Source organism: Andrena cerasifolii, chromosome 2, assembly GCF_050908995.1.
Source record: "Andrena cerasifolii isolate SP2316 chromosome 2, iyAndCera1_principal, whole genome shotgun sequence".
In the NCBI taxonomy this organism is placed as follows: domain Eukaryota; kingdom Metazoa; phylum Arthropoda; class Insecta; order Hymenoptera; family Andrenidae; genus Andrena; species Andrena cerasifolii.
In genome coordinates, this window is record NC_135119.1 from 14,510,367 (window position 1) to 14,535,846 (window position 25,480).

Consider the following 25,480-nt stretch of genomic DNA (forward strand, 5'->3'; position numbering starts at 1 on the left):
CGATCCAGAATTTCCCCGCCCCTGCCACCTTTGCACCCTCGCGCGCAATCCAGCGGTTCGCGGGGCTCCCTCCGGCCTCAGGCTGGTCCGTGTCCCCTTCCTCCGGCCCCGCGGGCCGAGTCGCTCCTTGCACCAACGCGGTACCACCACTCTGGGAACGCTGGAATGCCGCCACTATCCCGACCGGGACGAGTTCAGTGGTTTCCAAGAGAGTCGAGCAGACGACGCTGGCGAAACGTGGTTGTTTCGCTCGCAATTTCGTCGCTGCAACGGGTCGGAGGAGAGTGGACGGCTCGCGGTTCCGCGAAGAATCAGAAACGGGTTCGAGCGCCCTCTGGATCGTGGTCGAGATCGGCAGGTAGCGGGGAGAGGAGGCGCTGCTCCGCGTTAATTGATTGGGTCGGGAGATTCGGAGGAAGCATCGCGTTTGGACGAGAGTAATATTCGAGGATGTAGTACCGTTCCTCTGGAAAGAGCGCCGTCCGTAGAGCGGAATTAGATAAGCATTGCTGGCGGAACAAAAGCGGAGCGACGATAAAGGGAGAGGAGATAAGGCGGAACGAGGAGGGAACGCGAGGTGCCGCGATAGAGGGAAGGAAACTGTGAAATTCGACGGGATCGAGAAGAAGCGGCGGAGGCCGTCGGACGGACGGAATCCCGCATCAGCCGAATCGGAAGTTACCGGTGTGCGATTAGGAAGATCGATACGGAATTGCGAGCCTGGGAAACGGCGGGCGGCGCGTTTACGGGCTGGTCGAGAGCTAGGGGACGCGAAGGGAGGCTCGAAAACAAAGGGAGAGGGATGCAGGAGGAAAAAACTGGACAAACGCGTGCGACGCTGAGGTTGAAAAAGCCGCTGGCTCGCGAGTGAACGCAGCACGAAAAGGACCGACCGGCTCGGCGGAAAGCGAGGGACCAGACAGCAGCGGCGGAGTGCGGAGAGGAGTGGAGATTAGAGGGGAACAGAGAGGGAGAGAGAGAGTGGGAGAGGGTGCGAGAGAGACGTGGACGGCTGCAAGGCAGTGTGTGCAGAGTGTAGAGGCAACGTGGCGGGCAGGAGTGCACTGGCGAGAGAGAACGCGTAGAGTAGGGTATAGCTGAGCAGAGCAGAGTGGTGTGTGGAGCCGAGAACGTGGTACGGACGAGGCTCGAGAGCGTGTGACGAAGCGAGAGAGCGGACGAGAGTGGCGCCCGTGCCCGCGGCTGAAAAGAAACAAGAGAGAGAGCTGGAAGCATAGGCGGCAGAGCGAAGATCAGAGAGAGGCGAGCGGACGTGGAGATAGATAGAGGGAGAGAGAGAGAGAGAGCCATTCATCTTGGCGCGCCTAGGCGACGCTGGATTGGCTCGCTGCGGACAAGGGAGCCACGCGATTGGTCGACTCTGTTTACCAGCTGGTACCCCGGCGCGTTCGTGGATCGCAGGAAGAGAGGGGGGAACAGAGAACGGGAGAGACAAGCGGCGCCATTATTGTAAGGGGTTACATTTAGCTGGCCGTGGGTTGTAGTACGCGGCGTTCGGGATAGGGGGCTATAGTACCTTCATGCATGGCCCATAAAGGATTCGTCGACTATCCGAGAAGTACGCAAGAAACGGCTTCTAACACCTGACAGGGGCCACGCTCTCTTCTCTTCTCTTCTCTCTCCGCGTGCCGTCGCCTCGTTCGCCGTCGCAGCCCAATTTCCTTCGCTGGGACCGCTGCGCCTGTCGTCGGATCAGCTGGGCTGGGCCCCGACCGGAGACGAAAGGACCCGCTGGCTTTATTGTCCGGACACCGTGGCCCACCCGATGCGGAAGGAGTCGTAATTACCATAGAGGAAACCGTAACAGTGGAGACCGGGGACCATCCGCCGGGGACGGTGGATCCTCCGATGGCACCGGCCACGCTGCTCACCGACGAGACACGATGATTTGAGAAGAGGCCCGACACCGACAACCACGTCGCTTGGACCCTTCCTCACGGTGTGTCGTCTGTGCCGTCGCGCGATCTACGCCAATATCGCGTCCGCTATATCGGTCCTGTGATAATGTGTGAAGTTGCGTAAGTGGCAATCACAGTGGGGGTTAAAGGTAACGGATACAGCGTGGAAAGTCGAGTAATAGACGGATCAGCAGCAGCAGCAGGCGGAACAGTGAGAGAAAGAGAGCAGCGTGGCGCGGCGGCAACCGGACACGTTGAGAAGAGTAACGAGTGCGTGCTGAGGGTGCCCATAGATCTCAGAGTTCGATCGGTTCGGTTCGGAGAATATTCGGCGGATAAGAGAGATAACCGGTGAAAGTGCGCGAAGAGAGATGAAGCCAGCGACGCGGTGTCGGTGTTAAGGCAGCCGACACGGTCCCCGTGCCCGGTCGTGCCTTCGGCATCGAGGCTCCGCGATCGGCACCGGTTACAGCCGCTATGAGTTCGAAATTCATAATCGATAGTATGCTACCAAAGTACCATCAGCAGTTTCATCATCAGCAGTTGTTTTCGAGCGCGAACCCAGGCACGATCCAGGCGTGTACAAGCGGCCCGGCCACCGCTACCCTAGAGTCCAGCTTATCCGCGGCTGCAGTCGCGGCCGCGGCAGTGAATTACGCGCATCAGCACAATTCACCGAGCCCGACCGGCTCCAGTCCACAGCACTCCGGAAGTTCTGCGTCCACGTCACCGGCAGCACGCACCTCCAGCATGTATCCGTACGTATCAGCGGCGGCGGCGCATCATCATCATCAGCAGCAGCAAGCGGTCGCCGCGGCCGCGTTCGGCGCCACGTCGAGCATGGTGCCCGGCTTCGGCTCGACCGCGGCGTCGAGCGCTGCGTTGGCTGCGGCCGCAGCCGTCGACGCCGCTACCGCTAGCGACAAGTCCTGCCGTTACACCGCTAGCCTCACCGGAAATGTCGCGCCCACGTCTGCCGACCCCATGGTCAACTATACCCTCGGTCATCATCATCAGAACGGTGCTACACCCGGTAGCCTGGTCTCCTCCGCATCTGCATCGTCCGCTGTGTCCGCTGCGTCCGCCTCCATGGCAGCCGCCGCACAGTTCTATCACCAAGCAGCCGCCGCGTCGGCCGTCGTCGACCCATTGACGTCCTGCCAACAACCCACCACCGGCCAACCTGGCATCTCGGACATACCTCGATACCCATGGATGTCCATCACCGGTGAGTGCTCATTATGTATGTCTTCTTTATATCCTGGACCCGAGGGTCCTGTGTTTCTTGCGCTTGCTATACCTAGGATATGTAGTTGCTTCTTCTTTTTCCCTTCTGGAGCATGCTGTATCTCTATGGGACAAGCCTATACAGTAAAGGACCCAATTACTGTCACCTTAAGCTATTTTACTTAAAATAACGAATAAGTAAACTATAGTATATAATCTATAGTATAGATTATAGGTTGAATTACATAATTCTTTATGTGTATACAACGTTTATTTACTCGTTATTTTAAGTAAAATAGCTTAAGGTGACAGTAATTGGTTAGGTGTCAGTAATTGGGTCCTTTACCCTACCCTGTGGAAAGTCCGTTTTCTCCCTGCAATCAGAGTTGGGCAAAGTTCGTCTCCATTTATTCCTTACTTCTTTCCACCATGTCCATCTTATGCCGAGCGCTAAGCGTACCATGCACTCGGTACTCTTAGCGACGGCAATAATAATTCTTCCTTTAGGTATACACTTTATTCGTATGTATAACTACAGAAAACACCCAACTCTGCGCGCGACAAACTTTCAGAGAATACCTTGAACCTTACAAGTACCTCTCCTCGAAAGAATAGCGCATAAGCAGTTACCCGCCATGCAACTGTTAACATCAAACAGTTGCACAGACATAGAAGATTTAACCGGTGGCATTCGAGTAACCGCATGTATCACGATCGCTGCGGCTATTAAACGCTTCGCTAGCGTTTCCTCTTCCCGAGCGCAAGATGCAAAGCGGCGATAACCAGGCCGCAATGGTAGATCCGCCGATTCCAGCTGTCGTTCACGTTTTAATATGGCGTTAAATTGACCGTCTGAAATGGCGGAATCAATAATGGAATTAGCGTTATCGAGATACGGCCGTTCGTACGTCATCGCGGCCCGTTGTTAACGCCGCGCTCACGCATTCCCGAGCGGCCCGTCGGATGTCCTCCTCAATAATGCACGCTGAGATAACGATAACGCGGCTCGATCTGTACTGTGTTGCATGAAAGTACGAGGAACACGAGGGTAATCGTAAAAAGAGAAAAACGTCCCGCACGCCTTGCGAGTCGTCGCTGAGAACCGTCGCTGGAAATGGCCGCGTATTTGCAAGTCAAACCGCTGCCACGTTTCAAGTAATGAATTAACGGGGCGATAAATTACGTTTGATTCAAGCCACGACTTATTGCCCCGTGTAAATCGGTGTCGGTACAGTTTTATGGCCGATCGACACCGAGCAAAACACGCGAGCGGACGAGTACTTACACGCTACACATCACTGTTTACGTATGGATTTCAATTATTCCACCTTTCTATCATTGTTTCCCTCGGCCGTGGCAGATTGATTGCAGATCTATCGGCTCCGCTGCGTAGACCGCGATCGTTCCAACATTTTTTACTCTTATCTGCAGAAAAACCGTTGAAATATTCCTCCGCCTGGACTAGCTTTGTACGGCACACCTCTCCGTCCGGTTCCTGAAGGGCGAATCGAAACTGACCTACGCTACACGTGTTTACGCTTATTCTTCCCGTGCGGAATCCTCGTTCCAGCATTGTTACGCTCCAAATGCTTCGCGAAATCCGCAAAAAGTAAAGTAGATAGACGTCCTCTTTCAACGAACTCGAATCTAAATATCGCATTAAGCTAATTATTATCGTCTCGCTGATAATAACATCGACTTCTTATGGATAAACAGATTAGTCCACTTACTCTCGGGCCTATAAATACCTATCAGAAACTTTCATCGCGCCATTCAAGCTTCTTGCCCCGGCGATTTGCGTCTATCATTTCGAATTAACACCTTAATTAATACCAGCATTATTAATAATTAAAAGCATCTAGCGGGCAAGAAAGAATAGACGCTCCGCGCCAAATTCTTTCGATTATTAACGACTTCGATATTGATGCTAACAGCTGTGTTGATAGACTGCAGCGGTTAATGTTCTTGGATAATTAGTCTCCGGGGGGGAATACGTCAGTCGCATAGATCGATCCACACAAAATCTCGCTTGAATCGTTCCACGTGCATAAATAAATAAATGGCTTTGCTAGCGCGCATTAATTTGCCAGGAGTTCGAGAGCCGTCCGTCACGTCGATAGCTTCTGACAAGGCGGAACAGCGATCGCCATTGAAATTCCCGTCGATCCTCGATGCTCGATTTACGGGGACAACGGCGCCGCCACGGAGGAGCGTGCTCCAGGGCCTGGAAAAGCACGCCGCCGGTTTCCGCGGCCGGCCGTTCCCTTCGTGTCCCGCATAATGCGTTTCGCGTACGAGCTTGTACACGCGGCTTTGTCCACTCGGCCGTATTAGCGCGGACAAAGTGCCGACGGCGTTAAACCGCGTGTATTTGCGGCGGACAAACGAGCAACCGGGCGGCGAGCGCGTCGACAAGCGCGGAAAGCTCCCTGTGTAGGTATTTTTAAAGCCATCCGATGCTTCTCGCCGGCCGTATTGTTTTCCGCGTCCCTTGTTAACCGCGGCGATAAACTTTCGCGCACCGTCGCGCGTCTTCTGCCGAGAATTTAATGAAAGAAAAAAACCTCTTTCAAGGCCCACACCGAAAATAGACTGCGCTGAAATGATTGGCTTTGTCCACGCGCCTAGGGACGCGTGGGTGGTTGATCAGTTTCCGAGTCAAGCGATTTTGGGTATTTTCATTGGGTTCCGCTTGGACACGTCAAGGCATCTAAATTTAACTCTATCGCTGCACACTGAAACGACAAGGGATGAACAAAAGAGGCGCTGCTCTTCGACAGACTCCACTTCTTACAAGGGATCCCGAACCCGAGAATTCCAAAAATTCTGAAACTTTGTGAATATGGTGGGAAATTCCTCCTGATTATAACGCAATTTTCGTTTGCTGCCCAAATTCACTCTAAGGGGGTGTAATTGACCAATGAACATACGGTGATTTTCCAATTTTGTGTTATAACTCGTGAATTGTAAAATATTCTTTTTACCAAATGATAGATCTAGTTAGAAGAAATAACTTTTGTCCTGAAACTTTTCTTCTATCTCTTACAGTCTGCGAGTTTCTTCAGGGGTTAATTTCAGCCCCTGCGAGTGAATTTGGGCAGCAAACAAAAACTGCGTTGTAATCAGGAGGGAATCCCCTACATATTCATAAAGTTTCATAATTTTTTGAATTTTCGGGCTCGGGATGTTCCCTTGTTAGTCATTTTCATAAATAAAGTTTGTTCTTCTTGCCGTAACTGCTCTGATCTTTCTTCTTTATAACGTTGCTTAAGAAAGAATATATAGGGGATAAGTAAGCAATTTTTGTTACGAAGGAGCAAAGGGGGTTGTATTTTCCGTGAAGCCAGTACCAGCTGCGGCTACGGCGAGTCGCTTTAGTTGGACGCACCGGCGAGAACAATGGCAATAGGCGAATCGGCGATAACGATAATCGTCCGGCCGTGATTTCGCGCGATCAGCCGCCGCCATAATTCGCTCTAAACTGTAACGATCTCGTCGGCCGGTTGCTCCCCGACGTACGGGCGGGCCGCCTTAAAATATCGCGTTGCACGCGGCGCTAACGGGCGAATTCACGCGATCCGCGTATTAACGTCTCTCCTAGCCGATTTTAAATTACACCCGCGACGAAAATTTTGCCCAGCAGCCGGCTGCAAGTGCGCCCTCCTCCCCGGGTCGGATAAATTTCCGATGAAGTTGTAATCGTCGGGTATGCAAATTATTTTCCGAGCACCGTTCAGCTATCAACACCTCGCTATAATGTTGCTATAACGTATTAAACTGCTAAGCCGTCACACTTTTTTCCCCATTGGCCGGAGGGAAACGGAGATAGAGAAATAGCGAGAGAGAGATCCGCGTTACATTCGCAAATAATGCGCGCGCCAGCGTTCTAACGTCAACCGTAAATCACGGTCTAACTACCTTGACCCACGGTGTACGGATTCAGCTTGCAATTTCCCAGCTACTCCAGCCGTCCATCTCGTTGCACGTTTCCCGAGGACCGAGCCTCTGCCTTCACTGGCGGCTAACGGTGCGGGACGCAGGGAAAATTTTTCAATCAAAGATGTCTTCCTCGACTGCTTCCGACGCGATCTACCGGTCGCTTCTGCTAAGTAGACGCCGAAACGTAGAGACTAACGGCGAGGAACAAGTAGGTGATGCAATTCGTCCGCGTCTTTGCGCATTTTTGTACAAAGAACTATCCGTAGGCTGTTACGTTTTTGGAAACGATCTAAATTAAGGGTTAACGCCACGATGATACGTCAACTTTCGAGGTGATTTTAAAGAAATTTGTGGTATATTAAAAATCCAACGGAAGGTTTCTTATGATATATGTAGGGTAGACGGGGCGGATTGGATCACTTTGTGTTCGACGGTAAAAAAATACTAGTCACGCATTAAAAAACTAATTTTTTATCATATATTCGTGGCCAGTACACCTTTGGATTTAAAATTAATAATAGAAAATAAAATCAAACTTAAAAACGTTTCTTCTGCAAACAAAACCCCCCGAAAATTGGGGCGAATCGGATAACCCATAAATTTCTGAAAAAAAACTGAAATTTTCATAACAAAATCTTTAGAATCGACTTAAACAAATCTAATTTAATGACAGCGAAGTCAAGTGACACTACTCAGCACACAGATCGGAAGGATATTGCCGCTTTTTGCCGCCTCTATCAGCACAATTCTCGTGGCACCACTCTTCTCAGATAATCTTCTGAAAGTGGACGAATTAATTGTTCACCAGAGTAAATACAATGCCATCTTCTTAAGACCATTAATTTATTTATTTTTCTCGTCATTTCTCTAAATTTAATTTTTATCACAGATTCATTTATTTTTTGTTTGGACACCACGATCCCTGATTGCTATTTTTATGTACGTACTGACCATCTGTATATAAACAATTATCATATTTATAATCATAAAAATACTCAAATGAAAATAAAGAGTGATCCGATTCACCCTAAAGAACGTGATCCGATTAGCCCCATATATAAGTATTTCAAAGGGTGTAGATTACATAAGCAAACTATGATATAATAGTCTAAAATACATTAAATACTAAACTTGGACACCGTGTAAACTAATAACAATAAACACATTGAAATTTTCAAGCTTACTTTTTATTTTAAATACGAAATTGCAGATTACGTAGATTAGATTTGGACAAAAATTGTAACGTTCGGAATGCTCATTTCTATCGGGATGTAAGAAATATGGACTAAATTCTTCTTTTGATCCGATTCACCCTGTGATCCGATTCGACCCGGTCTACCCTAAAGAACAAAATTTTTTTGTCAGATTTTTTTAACAAAAAATGGCGACATAATAGTCACACAGCTGATATGTATTTTCAAGATGTATTGTCAAGATTTAAAAATATTGACTTTTGAAGGAATGGCGAACATTCAAATTTTCTATAAAAAAAAATGCTTATTTTAAAATATCCAAATGGCTATTGTACCACCATTTTTGGTTAAAAAAATCTGAAAAAAATATTTTTCTGTTCTTCTTCATACATATTATAAGAACCTCACGTCTGGTTTTGAATAAACATCATAAATTAATTTATAATCACCTACAAAGTTATCCTATCACTCTTGGTCCATAATCGTGACATTATTCCTCAAACCCCGCTATTAATCTCTGAACGCTATCGCCGGATGAAGCGCAATTAACATCATCACCAGAACACCAATTTCGATTTTCTTTTTGTAACACCTGCCTCCTCGTAATTCCCAACATCGTTCACGTTTGTTCGGCGTCCTTGTTCCGCCGCTAACCGTGGCCGATTATTTTTCCCTCGTGCGCGGCGCAGCCTTATCGGGCAACGTTCGCGAGGAGCTTCTATTCGTGATTCAATAAAGTCCTTATCTGGTTTACGAGTGCGTAAGAATAACTTTATGAGCGGAGAACGAAGGGAACCGCTGCCGCGCGGCTGTCGTCGAGAGATTTATCGGGATAAATCCCCGCGAGCCGAGATAGCGTTCGCGATCGGGGCGGGACAGCCGTTAATTAGAATCGTCGCGGGAAGGGAAACACGCCACCGTCGCTGGCAAGCTTCTGTCGCAAGACGTCGCCCTAGCCGCGCTGGGTAGCTTCGAAACGGCGACGCTCGGCCTGCCTTTGATCGGGCGCGTTCTCCGGGCACGTGACCGAGCCGGGCCGGCCGTTTCTCGCGGCCGCAGACGCAAAGATTGACGTGGACGTTTCTGTTTAATCAACGGAGAGGGCAGAGGGGGCTGACGGAGGGATTAAGCCTGTTACGCTCGAACGTTCACGATCCGTTCGTTTAATCCTCCTTTCTAGCGGGGAGAAGTTACTGCGAGAGCTTTGCGTGTCGAGCTGCCGCGAATTTCCTACTTTCTAATTACGTACCCGCTGGAATAACTCCCCTTCTCTCTCTCTCTCTTTGTCTCGCTGTGCCATTTTTCCTTCCCTTAGCGCTGCGTCTTTGAGCAGCATGCCTGTGTGTGGGTAGTTTATCAGAAGTGCATGCGTTTCACGGGGGAGGTTAAAGAGCTCGATAATTTTCGTATCGGGACACATTGACAACACTCTCTCTAATTACTGTCTATTTTTACTTACAGATTGGATGAGCCCCTTCGACAGAGTCGTGTGCGGTGAGTATTATCTTATTGCCGCTACCGACGATTGCCGTTAGCTCAACCTTCTCGCCTGCAAACTTTTCTTTCGCCGATGCATCTCGATATTGGAGACGAGCTTTTCGGACCGTAATTCTGGTCCTATCCGCGCGCGATGAGATTGTCCGATGCGAAACAGTTGCACGCATCCAGTGCCGTGTTGATCAACGGTGGCGAGCGTTGCGAGCTCTGGACAAAACGGTTGCATACAGTGACTCGCATTAATATTCGGACACTTTTTAAAATCGCGTAACTTTTCTAGAATTGGTCCAAACAACTTGAGTTTTTTTGAGGAGCTAGAAAGATTAGTTTGCTAACTGACGCCTTTCGGCGTTTTGAAAAAAAAAATGTATTTGGTTGGAATAGCGAAAAGAATAGTAAAGGTCGATTTTTAAACTTTTTTTTGTGAGCTTGTAATGAAAGTTCAAAAAAACCCGTTTGCTGATTTCGGGAATTTTCGTGATTCTCGAACTTATTCTGCGATCTTTAAACGTTTGTAGCTCGGAGCAACGTTAACCGATTTTCATGAAATTTTAGGCACGTATACAACTTACTGCAATCTACAAACAGTTTTTTTTTCAATTTTCGTTACAAGCTCACAAAAAAAAGTTTAAAAATCGACCTTTACTATTCTCTTCGCTATTCCAACCAAATACATTTTTTTTCAAAACGACGAAAAAAAACTCAAGTTGTTTGGACCAATTCTAAAAGAGTTATGCGATTTTAAAAAGTGTCCGAATATTAATGCGAGTCACTGTACATACGCCCAGTGGCGCACTCAGCATTTAATCCCAGGTGGGAGCCCACTTGAAGGGAGAAAAATATTTTCGATAAAATTCATTAGGCGATTATAGAAATTTATTTAAAGAATAAAATCCAGTTTCTTTTTTTTTCTTATAAATCTCCTTCTCTAGAGGGCGCTAGAGCCCCTTGGCCCCGCTGTGGGTGCGCCACTGCATAAGCCTATGATTCAAGGTAACAGAAGAAGGGTATAGAAAAGGAAACTTGACAAAATTCAACGATTTAAGCTTGGGGGTCGTGTTTAAACGCAGGAATCACGGTGGAAGTTCGTCGGCCTGAAATGGTGAGGAGGTAAAAGGAGTGTCGGGCACGCAGGGACAAATCTGTTCCCAAGTGTGCGTCGCCACATATGGCAGCCATATTTTCGACCGTAAGAGCCCACTTTCATTCACGAAGCGTAATCATACAAGACGGTTACCACTTTTTCCCGGCTCCTATTTCAGCCGCCGGTCAAATTCCCGCCTCCATGAATCCTCCAGGTAACGTTTCCCCGTCGAAAGCAGTGATTATTGAACGAAATAATCGCGCCCCACACGGCGAGCGGCTTCACCGCGCGGTCCCTATCGGCTTCTTTTATTTCCACGATTGTTCTCCCCCCGCTCGGGTGCAAGAGCTGGTAAATTATTTGAACGGCGCGGATCGAAGGTCATGAAAGCGACATTGGATTCGGCGGAGGAGCGAATTCCAAGACGTGGCCGTTCGCGGGAGATTCGCTTGTAAAAGTTCAGTGTCCCAGCAGGAGCCGAGCGATAAAAGCAACGTTCGTGCATCGTTAAACTTCACTTTACAATCCCGCCTAACGGTACACCCGTAGAAATAAGTTGTTTTAAAGCTAATCCGCGCGCCTATATCTCATTTCAACTCCTTCCCCGATGATCCCGCGGCTCTTGCTTCTACAAGATGGCGCTCTTCGCGGATTCATTGCGGACGTAAAAAAAAAAAGAAAAAGAAAAAGAGAGAAGGGAAGGAAGAAAGAGAAGGGTGCCCTCGGTGGATGCGACCGACCCATATGCCTCGAAGTGTGTCAAGAAAAGTCAAGGACACGCGGCCGTTGGGTCGTTTACTCGAATCCTGGTAGCACGTGCCGCCATACTGGTATGCCACCCTGCTCATTTATGTTGCTTGCGCATGCAAGAAGGACATGTATACGGCCAACTACACCTGTCGTCACCGTGTGATAATGCTGGCCGCAAATTATCCCCGTGACTATCTTTTATATGGCCTATTACCGGGCCCACAATGACGCAGTAAACAGCGATTAGGCGAAATTAAAACCTCCGCCGTCGCCGGCGGAGTTATCGCGATGGTTTGTTTACACTGGCCGGATCATAATTTCAAATGCGAATACAGCGATTGGAGCAGAGGAAGTCATTGTGCACGGTGGGAACAGTCTCGGCGGCGAATTTCATCCGACTTTATTTTCAAAGCAACGCGATACGGGGCCCTTTGCGCTCTGCCGATCGCGTGTGCGGTGTGGTCCGGGGAGAATTTCGCCGCGCAAATTCGTCAGCCCCGATTTGCACGGTGCTTGCGTGGACTTAAATCGACGGCTCTTAATTTCTGCAACGGGCGACCTTCAACCCCCGAGACATTGGTCGCCGCGAAGGCAGGCCCAGATTCAGGGAAACCTCCGGTCCCGATGGTATCACGGACGAATTGGCGTATGTTTTATAAACGCGACAGCGCGAACAGGTTCGGGCAGCGTTGTTTCCCCCCGAGCACCCTGTGCCCCATTTCGCTGGTCCGTGCGCGCCGAGCTTGCGAGGAGGACGTGACGTTTAATGCATTTGGAAGTTGGGCCGCGTCAGCCGAAATACCTGTGGGAATGTTGCGCAGCCGAGACCCCCAGGATGTTTGGCTAATTGTAATTGAAGTTATGTACGCGAATCGACGTTAGCCCCGCGGACACGGGCTGCATAATGCATGGGCCTTGTCCGCGGCGTATTTCTTTCCCCGCCGATCTCTTTTGCATCGATAATCGCGGCTCGAAAGCTCCCACTGCTGCGGTGTCATCTATCTAGACGATTCCATCGCGCAATTGCTCGTGACATTTATAACGCCTCGCCGGGTGAAGATAAAGTGCTCGTCATGATTCGTCGTGTCGCCGCCGGTTACTTTCTTCCCATCGACCGTGCAGCACCCCAGAGTCGAGCAGCAGCTCGGAGAAACACTCTCGCTCTCGGCGCGCGTGTTCGCACCTCCGATATTTTTAATACAATCGGGTAAACGCCGGTCGATATGCCGCGGCGGATGGCTGCCGCTCACCATCGGGCGATATATAAGACCCTGCGCTTTGAATTCAACCCAAGCGCCGTCATTCTTTTTCTTCCACTCGCTGCAATATCCGTCGCCGTGTCTATGGACGTAATCTATCGCCGCTACGTGAACGTACTACACTCTCGGGTTTAGGATCGGGACTGGCGACTGGGTGGTTCCGAACACCGCGATGGCGCACCGTTTCCCCTTTAGAATTCTATCTGAAGCGAAAATTACGTATCCTGCATGCATATACATGTACACTCTCCCCTCTGGCACTCGGGGAGAACTATCGGGGAGTGTGTTTCGGCGTTGAAATTAGTTCACCTCGATCTTCGGGAAAGAATCTTGCTGGGAGAGACACGCGAGCATGCACGCGTTCTTCCACGTCGTAAAATTAGGGAAGAAACGCATCCATTTTATAATACAGAATTAACTCCGAGATAGGGGTATCTAATCTTTCACTCTTGGTATGCGAACGTACTGCATTTTGAGGTCAGGGATCGCCGGCCTGCTGATGGCTCCGTGGATATTCCGCGAGACCGTTCTCTCCGCTTCGTTCCGTTACTGCTTCGTTTGGACTGCGACCAAATTTTTCAGCAACCGAAAACTTATTATTTGCGCGGTACCGGAGCGAGCTTATACTACTTAAGTGTGCTCGAGTCGAGCAATTAGAGCATTCGTTACGGGGTCGTAATAGAGTGCAGGCACAAAGTGCAGCAATGCGAAATATTTCTTCTGCACCCTCGATTTATTTTTCCACGAGGACAGTTAACCCGCGAGGAGGCGCGTGATTAATTGGAACGCGAAGGGGCGCACACGGAGGTTTCCTCCGGGTTTTAATTGTGTTAACGATGCAGCACAAAAAATAAACTCTATTCGCATTTATGTAAACAATAAGCTAAGGGAATACAATAATAACTATTTGCATGATATAGTAACATTTTTAGCTGTACTATATGTGTATATATAATATTACTGCATACGTAACTACAGAGCTTCGATACAAAATTGTCTCAACCAGAATTAAAGAACTAAATTATTAGTACAATCTGTAATTGTCATTGCTTCGTCGAACGGAACAAATCGTACCTAACTTTCTCAAGAATTTTATTACTCTAAGCTGTGCCATAGACTGCCTGGAAATTAAAATAGTGCCAGCCAACTTAGTCTGGAAAACTATTTAAATTTTTAGCCGTAGAATGGAAATAAATCTAGCGCACAGGCTGAGTCACACGCACTTGATGCGCGCGATCTGATAAAACATTCTGCAAAATTACCAATTCAACAGTGAGAACAATGAAACATGGTTCGATCTAAAGTAAATTAATAAAGAGGAAGGTGGAAAGTACGTCATAGTCTTACAGGTTGACAATCTATAGTTATTTAACGAAATGTCTGGAACCCGGGGGGAACCTCCGTGTGCGCCCTCTCGCGGGTTAATAAGCAACCGCTCCTTATGCAAGAAGATGCCTGAAATTTTTGCACCTGTTCTCTGTTCAATATGTTCTGCCGTTACAGAGTGCAAAGAGAAAGAAATTACATTTACAGTTTATTTACGTGGGAGTTGCATTCGTTTATTATTTATTAAGCGGTGCGACACAGTTTTTTTTTGCGCCCCTTCGACTCCCTTTTAAGGTAGAGGGAAGATTGGAAAATGTTGGAAATCCATGCAACGGTCGCATAATTCAGTCCTCCGTGTCGTTTCTCTTTCCTCTGCTTCCCCGGCACCGAATGTTTGGCGCTTTCACGACAGAGTTCAGTGGCCAGTAAACGTCTAGCCGGGTTTTGTGTACGCCCTGCTATCACGAGATAATGTATAATTTATAAACAGTTCGATCTGCCGGGCAACAGCGCGCCAGCAAGCATTCCTGCTGTATTACTCAGGACTGCCCGAGCGTTTCCGTGCTCCTCCAGCCTTTGATTAACCCCGCTGGCACTGTCTCGTTCCTGGAAACAGTTTACCTCCCGTAACCGAGCAAAAAGGAACGGTAACGGCGGAATCTTCGAAATTACAGGCTAAATTTGTTTCGTTCCCCTTATCGTTGAGACATTGCCGAGCGAAATGGAGGCAGCCGCGGTCTCGCAGTTGCGCAAGTATCGCGGAAAACAATTGACGGCCACGATGCTCGAATAGTCAAATTCGTGGATATAAACCGGAACTCGCGTTAGAGCGCTAAAGTGGTGAGTATTCGCATCCGCCATATTTGATCCGCTGGAGAAAGAAGGGTATTGAGTATTCGCCTTTTTGTAAACAGAATACGCGTTGTTGATATTGATACTTGGTAGCACGACACATTATTCCAGTATTTTCTTTACATTTATTACGATTTGACAATACTTAAACGGGCGGATAGTCGGATACTCTTGTCTCTCCAGAGTACCAAATATGGCGGATGCGATTAGTCGCCTCTTTGTCTACTTGCGTACAAATTTAATTAATTCCATTGGCCCACGCTCTGAGCTGCCAATTCCCTCCGACTATGTTTCATTACCTATACAATCTCTTTTGACACTGGGATTTGGAGTGACGAGAAGCTTAAAAGGATCCTCTGAAACTTGGACTCCAATGTGAAACTGTCCTGTGATCAGATTTCGCAGGTCACCGTGGGGTAAACGTTCGATATCCCTTTTACGATCTCGTAAGAACGCAATGCAAACTAAAACCGATCAGCGATTATCGAAAAGGGCGCGATTAACGAGCCTCCAGGGGTGCGACGCGGCGACGCGATTTTTGCTTCTCAGTTGGCGGTAGCAGCGCAGCTATATACTGGCCCTTTAATCTATCTCTGGTTCGTTAAACGATCTGCATTTTGATGCGAGGGCTCAGTAGCCTGCGGACGTCTAGTTGGATTTCGGTGTGTACACGGGGGCTAGCACGAGATAATGTATAATTTATAATCAGACCGTTTCTCTGGCAACAGTGCGCCACTGCACGGACTGAATCTTCCGCCCCAAAAGCCGCCAACCCCTCATTAGCATTCGATGATGGCTGCCGCGTCCTGCAGCGTCCGTATTATCCCATTTCATCGTTCCAGCCTCCCCTACCTGGGCTTCTGCTCGTTTCCACCCACCTCTGCTCCCTCCCACCCTGTATCTCTATCTCTTTCTCCCTCTCTCTCTCTCTCTCTCTCTCTCTCTCTCTTTCTGCCTCTCTTCTTCTCTATTTTACACCTATCCCGCCGCTCTCGGCCGCCCTGCCATTTGACCCGCCAGGTACCCGGCATTTTCTGGTAAAAGGGAGCGACAACGCTCGAAATTTCGGACAGAAATCAAATTCCCTTTTTTGCAAGGGTTGCTCATTGCGCGAACTTCCTGATAGCGTGAAATTTCGCGATATCGCTGGACCAACAGCCTTCTGTCGACTCTGAGTCAATAAAGGACTCGTCTGGCAGTTAGATTCTGTATGTACACAGGGGGTTAGTGCATCTAAATTCGCCTACTCAAATTCAAATTGTTCTCAACTGAAGGGTAATTGATATTTTTGTTTCCAATTAGTTTCAGGTAAAAAAAGAAATTGTTTGTGCCTTGTGTAGGTAGGGGAGACCGGGGCTAAAAGTTGCGATTTCGATAAAACATAAAAAATGACTGGAAAATAATGTAGTTATTCTCTTCACTATTGACTAAGTTCTTGTTAAATTTATTATATTTTCTGATTTTAAGCTTGTATTTAATATATCGTAATAGGTTTTTCGTAGAAAGTAATTTATTTGTGGCTGATCGAGGTGGAACTTCTTACCCCTACATGGGGCAAGTTGTTATCGCATTGGGGTAAGTTGTTACTGAGATATAAGAGTTGCCTTTTAATGAAATATTTCATTTTCTAATGAAATGAAACAGAATTTTATTAATAATGTTTATTTATGAAGGTTCGGACCAACAAAAATGTATTATCTTTAAAAGAAAACCAAAACGATATAATAATCTACTAATCAGCCTTACATTCAACTGTATGTAGGCACCTACTTATTGAGATTTGTACTTGTAGCCTTCTGTGGACTCTTGAATCGTGTGGCAGATATTGAATTCTCTACCGACAGTTTTTATTTATCGTTACGCATAACTTCGTTTGAAGTCGTGTCCCTTTCCGCCTTTCCTTCATATGTTTGCATCTTAAAGCACAGCAGAAACAATTTATACTATTTTGCTTATAACATATATTGAACCGATAAACACTATTACACCATGTTCTTAAATGTCATTTGATCCATAAAGACAAATCAGTCTATAATATCGACGTTAAATAATTGAAATAGACCAAAAATGAATGATAGAAATTTTTTTACTTATCTGGTACGTGACTAATACGTCCTTGCTTACAACCACACAATTCGCTGTCGCGGACGCTATTAAAGTGGGCGACAGAGTGGCGTGATCAACGTCACACGGAAAAAATAATTTAAAGTACAACGCTCTTTTTATTTTGAAGATAGAGTCGTCGGAACAACTTACCCCCGGAACTTTTAGCCCCGGTCTCCCCTACCTACGGCAGGCTAGAATTGTCAAATTTTAAATAGAAAAAGCAAAAATTGGAATCTTGAAAAAGTGCACATATTCATGAGCTTTTAAAGTTATATATATATATGTGTATTTATTATTTTTAATCGAATGAATATGGGGGACGTTTTTTCTTAATTTTTATCGTTTTCTTACTTTTGAATCTTTACACTTTTAAGTGATAATTGTACATTCGTCAATACTCCCAATAGTATTTTTCCGGAAATGTAAATTTTGATGTTGAAATTAGTATTTGAAAAAGTAGTTGTGGATAAAAGCGATTTTTCTCTGCTAAAATCCTTCAAATTTTTAAATTTCATTATTATAATACGACAAAGACATATCCCGGGGTGCAATACACCCCGTGCGGCCACGAGGGCTTAATAGTTACTCGCAGAATATTCCTACACTCATAGACTTTTTAAACTTACCAACTCCCACTGTAATGTAAAATTGCCACGTTCCAATAAATATTTACGACATCCAGATTCACTAAAGCACTTCTCTAAGCTAGCCGTTGCTTAAGTGACGTTGCACCCATAGTATCTCTTCCCACACACGCCTGGCTCCTAATTCATTTCATTACCAACACATGTCAGCGCATACTTGCCGCGATATTACGAGTGGCGGTATTGGGTGCCAGGCGATATTAAGTGCACTTACCCTATCCACACCGAAGTCAATTTTCATGGAAGATACAGCTGTTCCGCTTATATTCCCGGAGCCTCGTCGCTCAGCAGACGAAAAGAATTGACGATTCATGCTCACCCCTAGCCTTCCCCAACGCTCGCAGGAAAATCCATGGAGGGCCTCGGCCCGGGGAACGAGCTACTCAGGGGTAATCCTGAAGGTCGCCGGCGCGAAGCCCCGCTTCCGGAGGCCCTGGCAGAAGTCGGAGGCAGGTCAGGATCGTGTTGTCACCGAGATTATTGAAACTGCAGTTTTATGGGCCTTAAAAGCAGTTTAATTGCTGTTATATAAGTGTTTATGCGCAGCCAGGTTTGGCCTCCGCCTGTGCCACCCCAAACGCTTATTTTATGGTCATACGGCGGCGGCGCGTACCCCGTTTTGTCGCGTGCCGATCCCATCATACCAGTCAAATCCTCGGGACGGCCGATTCTAAATGTCACCGTAGATTCACACTTCGGCCTCCTTCCAAAAAACACCGTCCGTCCCGGTCGCCTCAGCAAAGAACAGCCTCGAACAACCTCCACTCCGGTTATTTTCGGTCGCTCAAGGTAATCCCTGCGGAGGCTCCGAGACGCCCACGCATCTCTGTCCTTCGTTTCTTCCCCTTTCCCGCCGATCGTGACGCTTTCGATTCTAATTAACTTCGTCAACGGTCCACGGTATCTATTTCCACTTTTCCTCCTTTCATTTTGCGCTCGGGCTGGCGGGTTTTTATAAATTTCCACGATAAGCGAACTGGTGGGGTCGATAGGCTATCAACCATTCCCCAAGCGGACGGAAGAGAAGTTACAGCAGTCCCTCCGCCAACGTGTACACATACTTGCACGCGTTTTAACGGTTCGCGGATCTGCTTACTTCATCGTTTTCGTTCGCTCTCGGTTCCCGCGACGCGCTCATTACCGAGGCGGTTTTCTCCGCTGGAATCGGCTGGATCGGTCACGCCATTTACGCACCACCGCGATACGCTTCACCTGTGGCGCGATGATATGCAAACGATTGTGTCGCGTGCTCCGTTACACGCTCTTGCGGATTTAAGGGACATACGTAGTCACGGTGTTACGCCAGGCAAGGGAATCTCCCTCTGGAAGATCGATTTAACACGGGTTCTTCTATCAATCGTATGCAAACTACCACCGCGTAACCGTTGTCGAGTTTCTGTCTCGAAATTTTGAATATTTTCTGGGACAGGCGGAGACACAAGTTCGCGCACAAGTGTGGAAGTGGCATTACAGTCTGCGGCAGCTCGAAAGTGGTATTTTTTACTTAAGCACGGCGCAACAGTGCCTCGGAGTACGCGAAATTTCACCAGACCCGTTCGAATTTCACAGGGTCGCCACTTTCCTCCAGCCCTTTTTATGGCCACCTCTATCCCGAGGCTCGGTTTTTTCCTAACCTGTCGCAAACTTTCTCCTCACCCTTTGTAGACAGTCGCGCGCGCTTTCCCCCCGACCCTCAAGAAGCAATAAAGTTTACCCCATCCACGAGACGGAGGAAAGGCAGCCAAAAAGTCACTTCTCGCCGACGTTCGTAAATCATGCCGAGCCGTTCCTCCGGCTGGGTGAAAGTAAAGGCTTTGACAGTCGTCGTATCTGTCGTGGGAATCGATTCCGTTGTCCTTCCATCGGTTTTCCACGGGGTTCCTACTCTAAACCGTGCGACAGCAGCCAGTTGACGTTAAAGCTTGCAAGTCCTTGATTTAAGGAGGTTCGATTGCGGAGCAAAAATAATAAGAAGTCTTTGAAAAGTGTTTTGATCCAATGTCCAAAGTGTAGTCTGCATTGTGTTAAAATTTCAAGTCGATTGACAGCACGGTTTCTGAAAAAATTGAAATCAAAGTTGCGCTCTTATACACAGGCTGTTATAGGAGAAGCGAACAAATTTCTATAAAATGTTACACAGAGTCCTTAAAAATAGTGAGAAAGCCCTAAGAAATTTTGCAATGAAAAGCTTAAGTAATCCTATGAAGTTCTAAAAAAAAAATTAGACATTTACCGTACGGTTTATTAGATAATTGAATAAATAGACAGCAATGTGCTCGTATTTTGGAACTGCCTGAAGGAACTGTTTGAAACGTGGCAACGCTGTTAGGCGTAGTCATCTATACAGTGTACACTTGTACAAAGGATACAGTAAAAATTTGTAAAAACACTACCAAGCTGTAAACATGTATTTAGTAATTTGTTGCGAACCAGTACGAGCGCGCAAAGAGACGCCACAAGTGTAAAGTGCAAAGAGAAAGAAAGATGGACGCAAAGCGACGTTGCCGCATTTCGCTCGCATATTTTACGCTACTTTCAATGAAAATATTATATTTCTAACTGCATTAAACACACTTTTTGTTTAATTGAATTCCAAAACAAAATATGTAGTAATAATTTCATTAAGAATAGACATGTAAATAACATTTTTGTCTACATAATTTTTTTGTTATCTAAGATTGGTATCACTGCAGAGCTCCCATGTATAAGCATAGGCTTACCCCTCTCGCCGCCTGTGAGGCATCGAACCTCCTTAAATACCCCAACAGATCGTGTAACATTGAGATTACAAGAAACTATAAAAATTTATAAACGTATTATGGGATGGTCCCGCGGACAGTGGAGCACGCGCGAAAATACGACTGTCCCCGGAGCCTTTATCCCAGGTATCTACGTGTAACGCGCGAGGAGCCACACAAAGAGCGCTCTAATTTATAAACTCGGCCGGCGAACAGATCACCGGGGGAGTCGGGAGCGGCGTGTGTCTTTGCCGATCGTACATTCAGCGGTGCCATTTGCGCAAGCGAGGGCCTCCCCGGCCCTGAAAAATCGAAGCCACGTAGGTGAGCGCTGAGAAACACGGACTCGCCGTATCCCGTTCTACCGGGCATGCCCATCTTGCGATAATTATCGTAAAAGGAGAACGATTTATCGTAATTACAGCGGCGAGGCGCTATCTGCTCCGCGACCGCTCGTGTGTGTTCGCTATTTTTCCAATGGCCGGAGCTGCTCCCTCGGCCGAGAGGAACCCATCGGCGAGAGAAACGGGAACTCGAAGACGAGGAGGGTGATCGTGAATCGTGACGCCTTCTGCATCGGCCCCGACCTCTTTCGCAGTCGCAACTCGCAGCCGTCGAGGAACGTTTGCCCGGCTGAATTATTCCGTGAGATTCGGCTCGGCCGGGTTGATCGCGCCGGCAACCACGACGGAAGGTAAATATTCAAGCCGAGAGCGTTTCGCGCTCGCGAAATTGCGAGAGCTCCGGGCCCCGCTTACAATGGGAGAAGCGCAGTTAGGGTAAAATAGTGCGCTCGCCGGTTGGTCTCGGGGCTGCCTAACAGGATTTCGTTGAGATACGATTACGACTGGGTTCAACGAGGATTCAGATAGCGGAACGACCGTTCTAATGAAAACTTAGCTTTGGAGGTCGGATCTTCCGCGGCGAGTCGCATACCAATTGCGGATGGAAATTCGCGAGGACGTGGCTTCAGAACCCGGAAAAATAATCGACCTAGGAGGAACGGTCTGCTGAACGCGGGTAATCACGCTCGCGTTTCGCGGCGCGAGGCAGGTGCGATTAGAAACAACGCGGAATACATTAGGTACGCGTCGATAAGCGTTATCGATTTTTTCGCGTGTCTCGTTCCAGTGCTTACTGGACGTAAACCCGTCAAACGGGAAACTTATTAGCTGGACGAATGGGAATTTTCGTTTTCCTCGAGTTTTACTGTCTATCAGTCAGCGTAGTGCTTACAGTGTATTCAACCGGAATTAAGGTAAATGACTCCAATAGCGATTGTACCCACTCGGGTACAGTGATTCCCAACCTGTGGGTCGCCACGGTTTTTAGAACTTCTTTTTTGTATTATTAAGATGGAATTTTATTCTGAAATATCTATTTTTTAGCGTGCTTTCTTTACCTTATTAAATTTACCTTACCTTATATCGGGGGTCGCAGGTGATTTGAATATTATAAAGGGGGATCGGCAACTCGAAAATGGTTGGGAAAGACTGCTCTAGTACCTTGATCCTACTTTTTAAAGAAATACACTACCGTACATAAGTATTAGGTAGAGCTGTAACGAATATTCGAATAATCTACATAAGCATTCGAATAATTAGGAGTCTTCGAATATTTGTTATAGTAACAGGAATAGAAATTTATTTATTTGTTTATTTATTTATTCTTTGTAAACGGGAAGGAGTTCCCTTTTAGTGAACAGGAGTAAGAGGGTGCATATTATAACAGAAAAAAACAAAAAATCGACATTAAGACAGGTGACGCAGGGTACATAAAATAAAAATATTATTGTTCCTCAAAATCGTTTATGGGATTTTAATTTCCTTCAAGAAATTCTGCATATACTGTTTAACACCCGCTTATGGCGGAATACGGGTGGGACTGAGTCGGCGTTGTCCACTAATTATTATCGAATACATTTTTTCACCTATCCGTTTTGACGTGGAATAGCTCATCTACATATGCACGAAGGTTTCACTGAAAAAAAGCATCAAGCAACTTCGCTTGTTCTCGCTAAAAGTTGAATGGTCCTTCCCCCACTGATTCCGGGAGGTGTTATTCAGAGGTGCTTAGGTAACTCTCAGGTAATTCCTCGGGATCCAGTTGCTAATTCGGGAAAACTTGTCTCCATCGACGCGAATACATGTACAAAAGGAAATTCTCGCCTTTCCGAGCTGAACGTCGAGTCCTATTTCCTCAGCCCCTCGCTTCTCCGCGTTCTTCGCGATTAGCTAAAAGTTCTTCCCTAACAAACATCTCGTTCAGAGTTTTCGTCGGATATCCTATTCTTCCGAGTCGGTAGTCGAGTTCGTGTCGAACTTGTCTTCATCTCTATGCCAGAAGTTTAAACTTTAGCGCGGTGTTTAAGAGAAAAATTGCTCCCCCGCCCTCTCTCTCCGTCGCTCTCTGTCGACCGACCGACAGAAACTTGGAAACCGTCCTTGCCGTTTCTCGTTGGCTTCGAATGCGCTATAGAACGCGATGCAAACTTTCTTGATTCAAAATGGAGATGGTAGAGCGCTTTACATTTTATTCAAACGTTTCGCTGAACGGAGAAACCGTGGCTCTCGCTGCTTTTCCCGCGACCCTCGAGTCAACCCCGCAAGATTCCCCATTTTCCAAATGCAATCGTTTTCTATACGTTCTCGCTGTTAGAAAAATGGCCCCGCTAGCGATAAAAAATTCATACGCGGGCATCGAGCGTTTGTTTCTCTTCTCCCTCCTCCCCTTCTCTATGGCTCGATAGGCGAAGTTCGAGAAATCAAATCGAAAAAAAACAGACTACCCGGCTGACAGATACGGAGGTGCGTGACGGTCGTTAAAACTTGGAGAATGTCACTTGGCAGATATAACACGGACAGAGTGTTATTTTCACGGTCGATAAAGTTTTACGACAAGGATAGAACGATCCAGTGAAATATGCGACGAATAAGGATGTGCGAAGATCGTTAAATATCCGCGGAATTCCTCCACCCGTTGTTCCCTGAATCGACCATCCTCTAAATCGATATGTCCGATCGCCTATTAAAGTTAAACGGCAAATTAATTGGGCGGGTGGTCTAACCCAGCATCTACGAGTCGAAGCGTCACAGGAATTTCTGCGGGAACAATTTTTTCGAAACAGATAGTGCCATTCGATCGCACATTTGAAGACACCTCACCAAACACAAAAAGCGGACATCCTCGATATTTAGTTCAATCCCCCCGAAATTGCCAGGAAACCCGATACCCAATTGTCCTTAACAAAGCAATTAAAATTCAGGGCCACGGTGACGTTCACCCGCGACAACGAGAGGGAAAAAGGCAGAGAGCCGCAAGCGTTGGAGAGGGGCAGGTCAATGAAGAGGAACGCGCGAGCGTGGCCAGGCGTCTTCTCGCGGACGATGATAACCTTCGCCAGAAGGAACGTGGCCGTCGTCGTTAAACGAAAACGTACCGCTGACACGCGGAACGACGTTGTCCAGGCGAGGAGGACGTGCTCGCCGGGGCTAGAGAACGCGAAGCGGGCCGGGGCGAGTTGCTCGATGGCTGTGTTAGCTCGGGCCTGTACACCATGCCGCTCCACGGAGCTCCACGACGCTGGAGAACGACCCCCTGGCGAGCACTATCGTAACAAATGTGCCCGTTTGCATAACACGACGACGAGCAATTCGGGTAGGTTTGACGGCGCGCGATATAGACCTTTAGCCGGCGCGGCGAGAGCTGGACGGAGAAGGCTGGTTAGGGGCGAGCGGGGCGGGCGAGACGGAAAGAGAGAAACGCCACGAGGGGTTGCGAAGCTGGGAGCTCCCTTTCCATCCCCCGAGGGACTCCCCTGTATAATCTATGCCTCCGGATGGCCGATACCGAACGGAGGGAACACGGACCTCGAACACTCCTCCCAGGTAGATTTACTACCGATCAGAATTACGATGTTTACCGTTCGCGTTACGATCGGGGCTTGATTTACGCCCTCTTGGAATTCGGCCAGTATCTAATTGTCGGCGGGTAGTTTACGATTATTGGCACTTCACCTGTTCAGGATCATTCGATAGAAATGAAACGCCTTAGTGTGTACAGCTTCAGGAATCTGTAACTAAACGGTCCTGGGCCGAGGTGGTGGGGGAATAAGGTAGGAGGCAGAACGATATAAACTTGATATAACTCTCTGTTGAAGCAGCGCGTTAAAAGTGTCTTTCAAGGCTCGTTTAGGGCTCCGAGAACCCGCTAAAGACTCGCTAAACTTCCTGTAACGACGAAGGCGTTGGAAATTCTCTAAACACCCAGCTTTGCCACGCTCGCAATAGTTTCTCAATTATTACGCTACCTACAGACGTACCTAAGATCAAAGATACTTTTAATGCGGGTGCTCCTCCTCCGAGCCTCGCACGAAATGCACGAGTTATAATGGAAGGGAAGAAAAGGAATTGAAACGCGAGACTCGTATCCCCAAGGACGTCAGTATAATCTTGTACCTTCCTGGACGATTGCCTCCGAATGGAAAATTGTCGTGTTTTTACGCGATCTCTCTACCCTCGGTATAAACTACCTCGCGCCACGGTTTAAGGGGGACGTCGCGAGAAAAAGGAGGAGCGACGAGTACTTTTTAATGGGGCGGGAGAAAATTGAGGGCCCGATCGGCTGGTCTGTAACGACCCTATAACATCTGCAACGACAGGGTGGTATTCCAATTGGTACGAGCTACTTGGAGAGGTCGTCGAATGAAACGATGCTCGCGCGCCAATTAAGAAATTCCGATCGATTGGGTACATTAAGCCCGAGCGTTTCGTTTTCCACAATTCGTTGGCGAAAGTATCGCGCACCCGCCGGAGTATCTCCGGTGCCGATAACCCCCGAAATTTCGGAGCCCACCCTGAGTACAGGCGCGCCTCGTGGGGACGTGTACGTACGGCGCACTGGTGCACGCCAGCACGTACACACTGGCACCGATCCGGTCTAGATAT

At 47.7% G+C, this 25,480-nt stretch overlaps 1 protein-coding gene across 5 annotated transcripts in view; it reads left to right on the forward strand.

Annotated features, from left to right (window-relative positions):
• The first annotated feature begins 262 nt into the window (after positions 1 to 262).
• Positions 263 to 25,480, forward strand: part of LOC143366133 (homeobox protein abdominal-A homolog) — a 59,846-nt gene continuing 34,628 nt past the window's right edge. For 2 of the 5 annotated variants that reach the window (XM_076806933.1, XM_076806930.1), the window contains exons 1-2: positions 263 to 3,162; positions 9,740 to 9,772. In XM_076806933.1, the coding sequence (XP_076663048.1) occupies positions 2,397 to 3,162; positions 9,740 to 9,772 (799 nt within the window). In that variant the 5' untranslated portion in view covers positions 263 to 2,396. The remainder of the gene's footprint in view (positions 3,163 to 9,739; positions 9,773 to 25,480) is intronic. The other 3 variants (XM_076806931.1, XM_076806932.1, XM_076806934.1) reach the window with 3 other exon arrangements.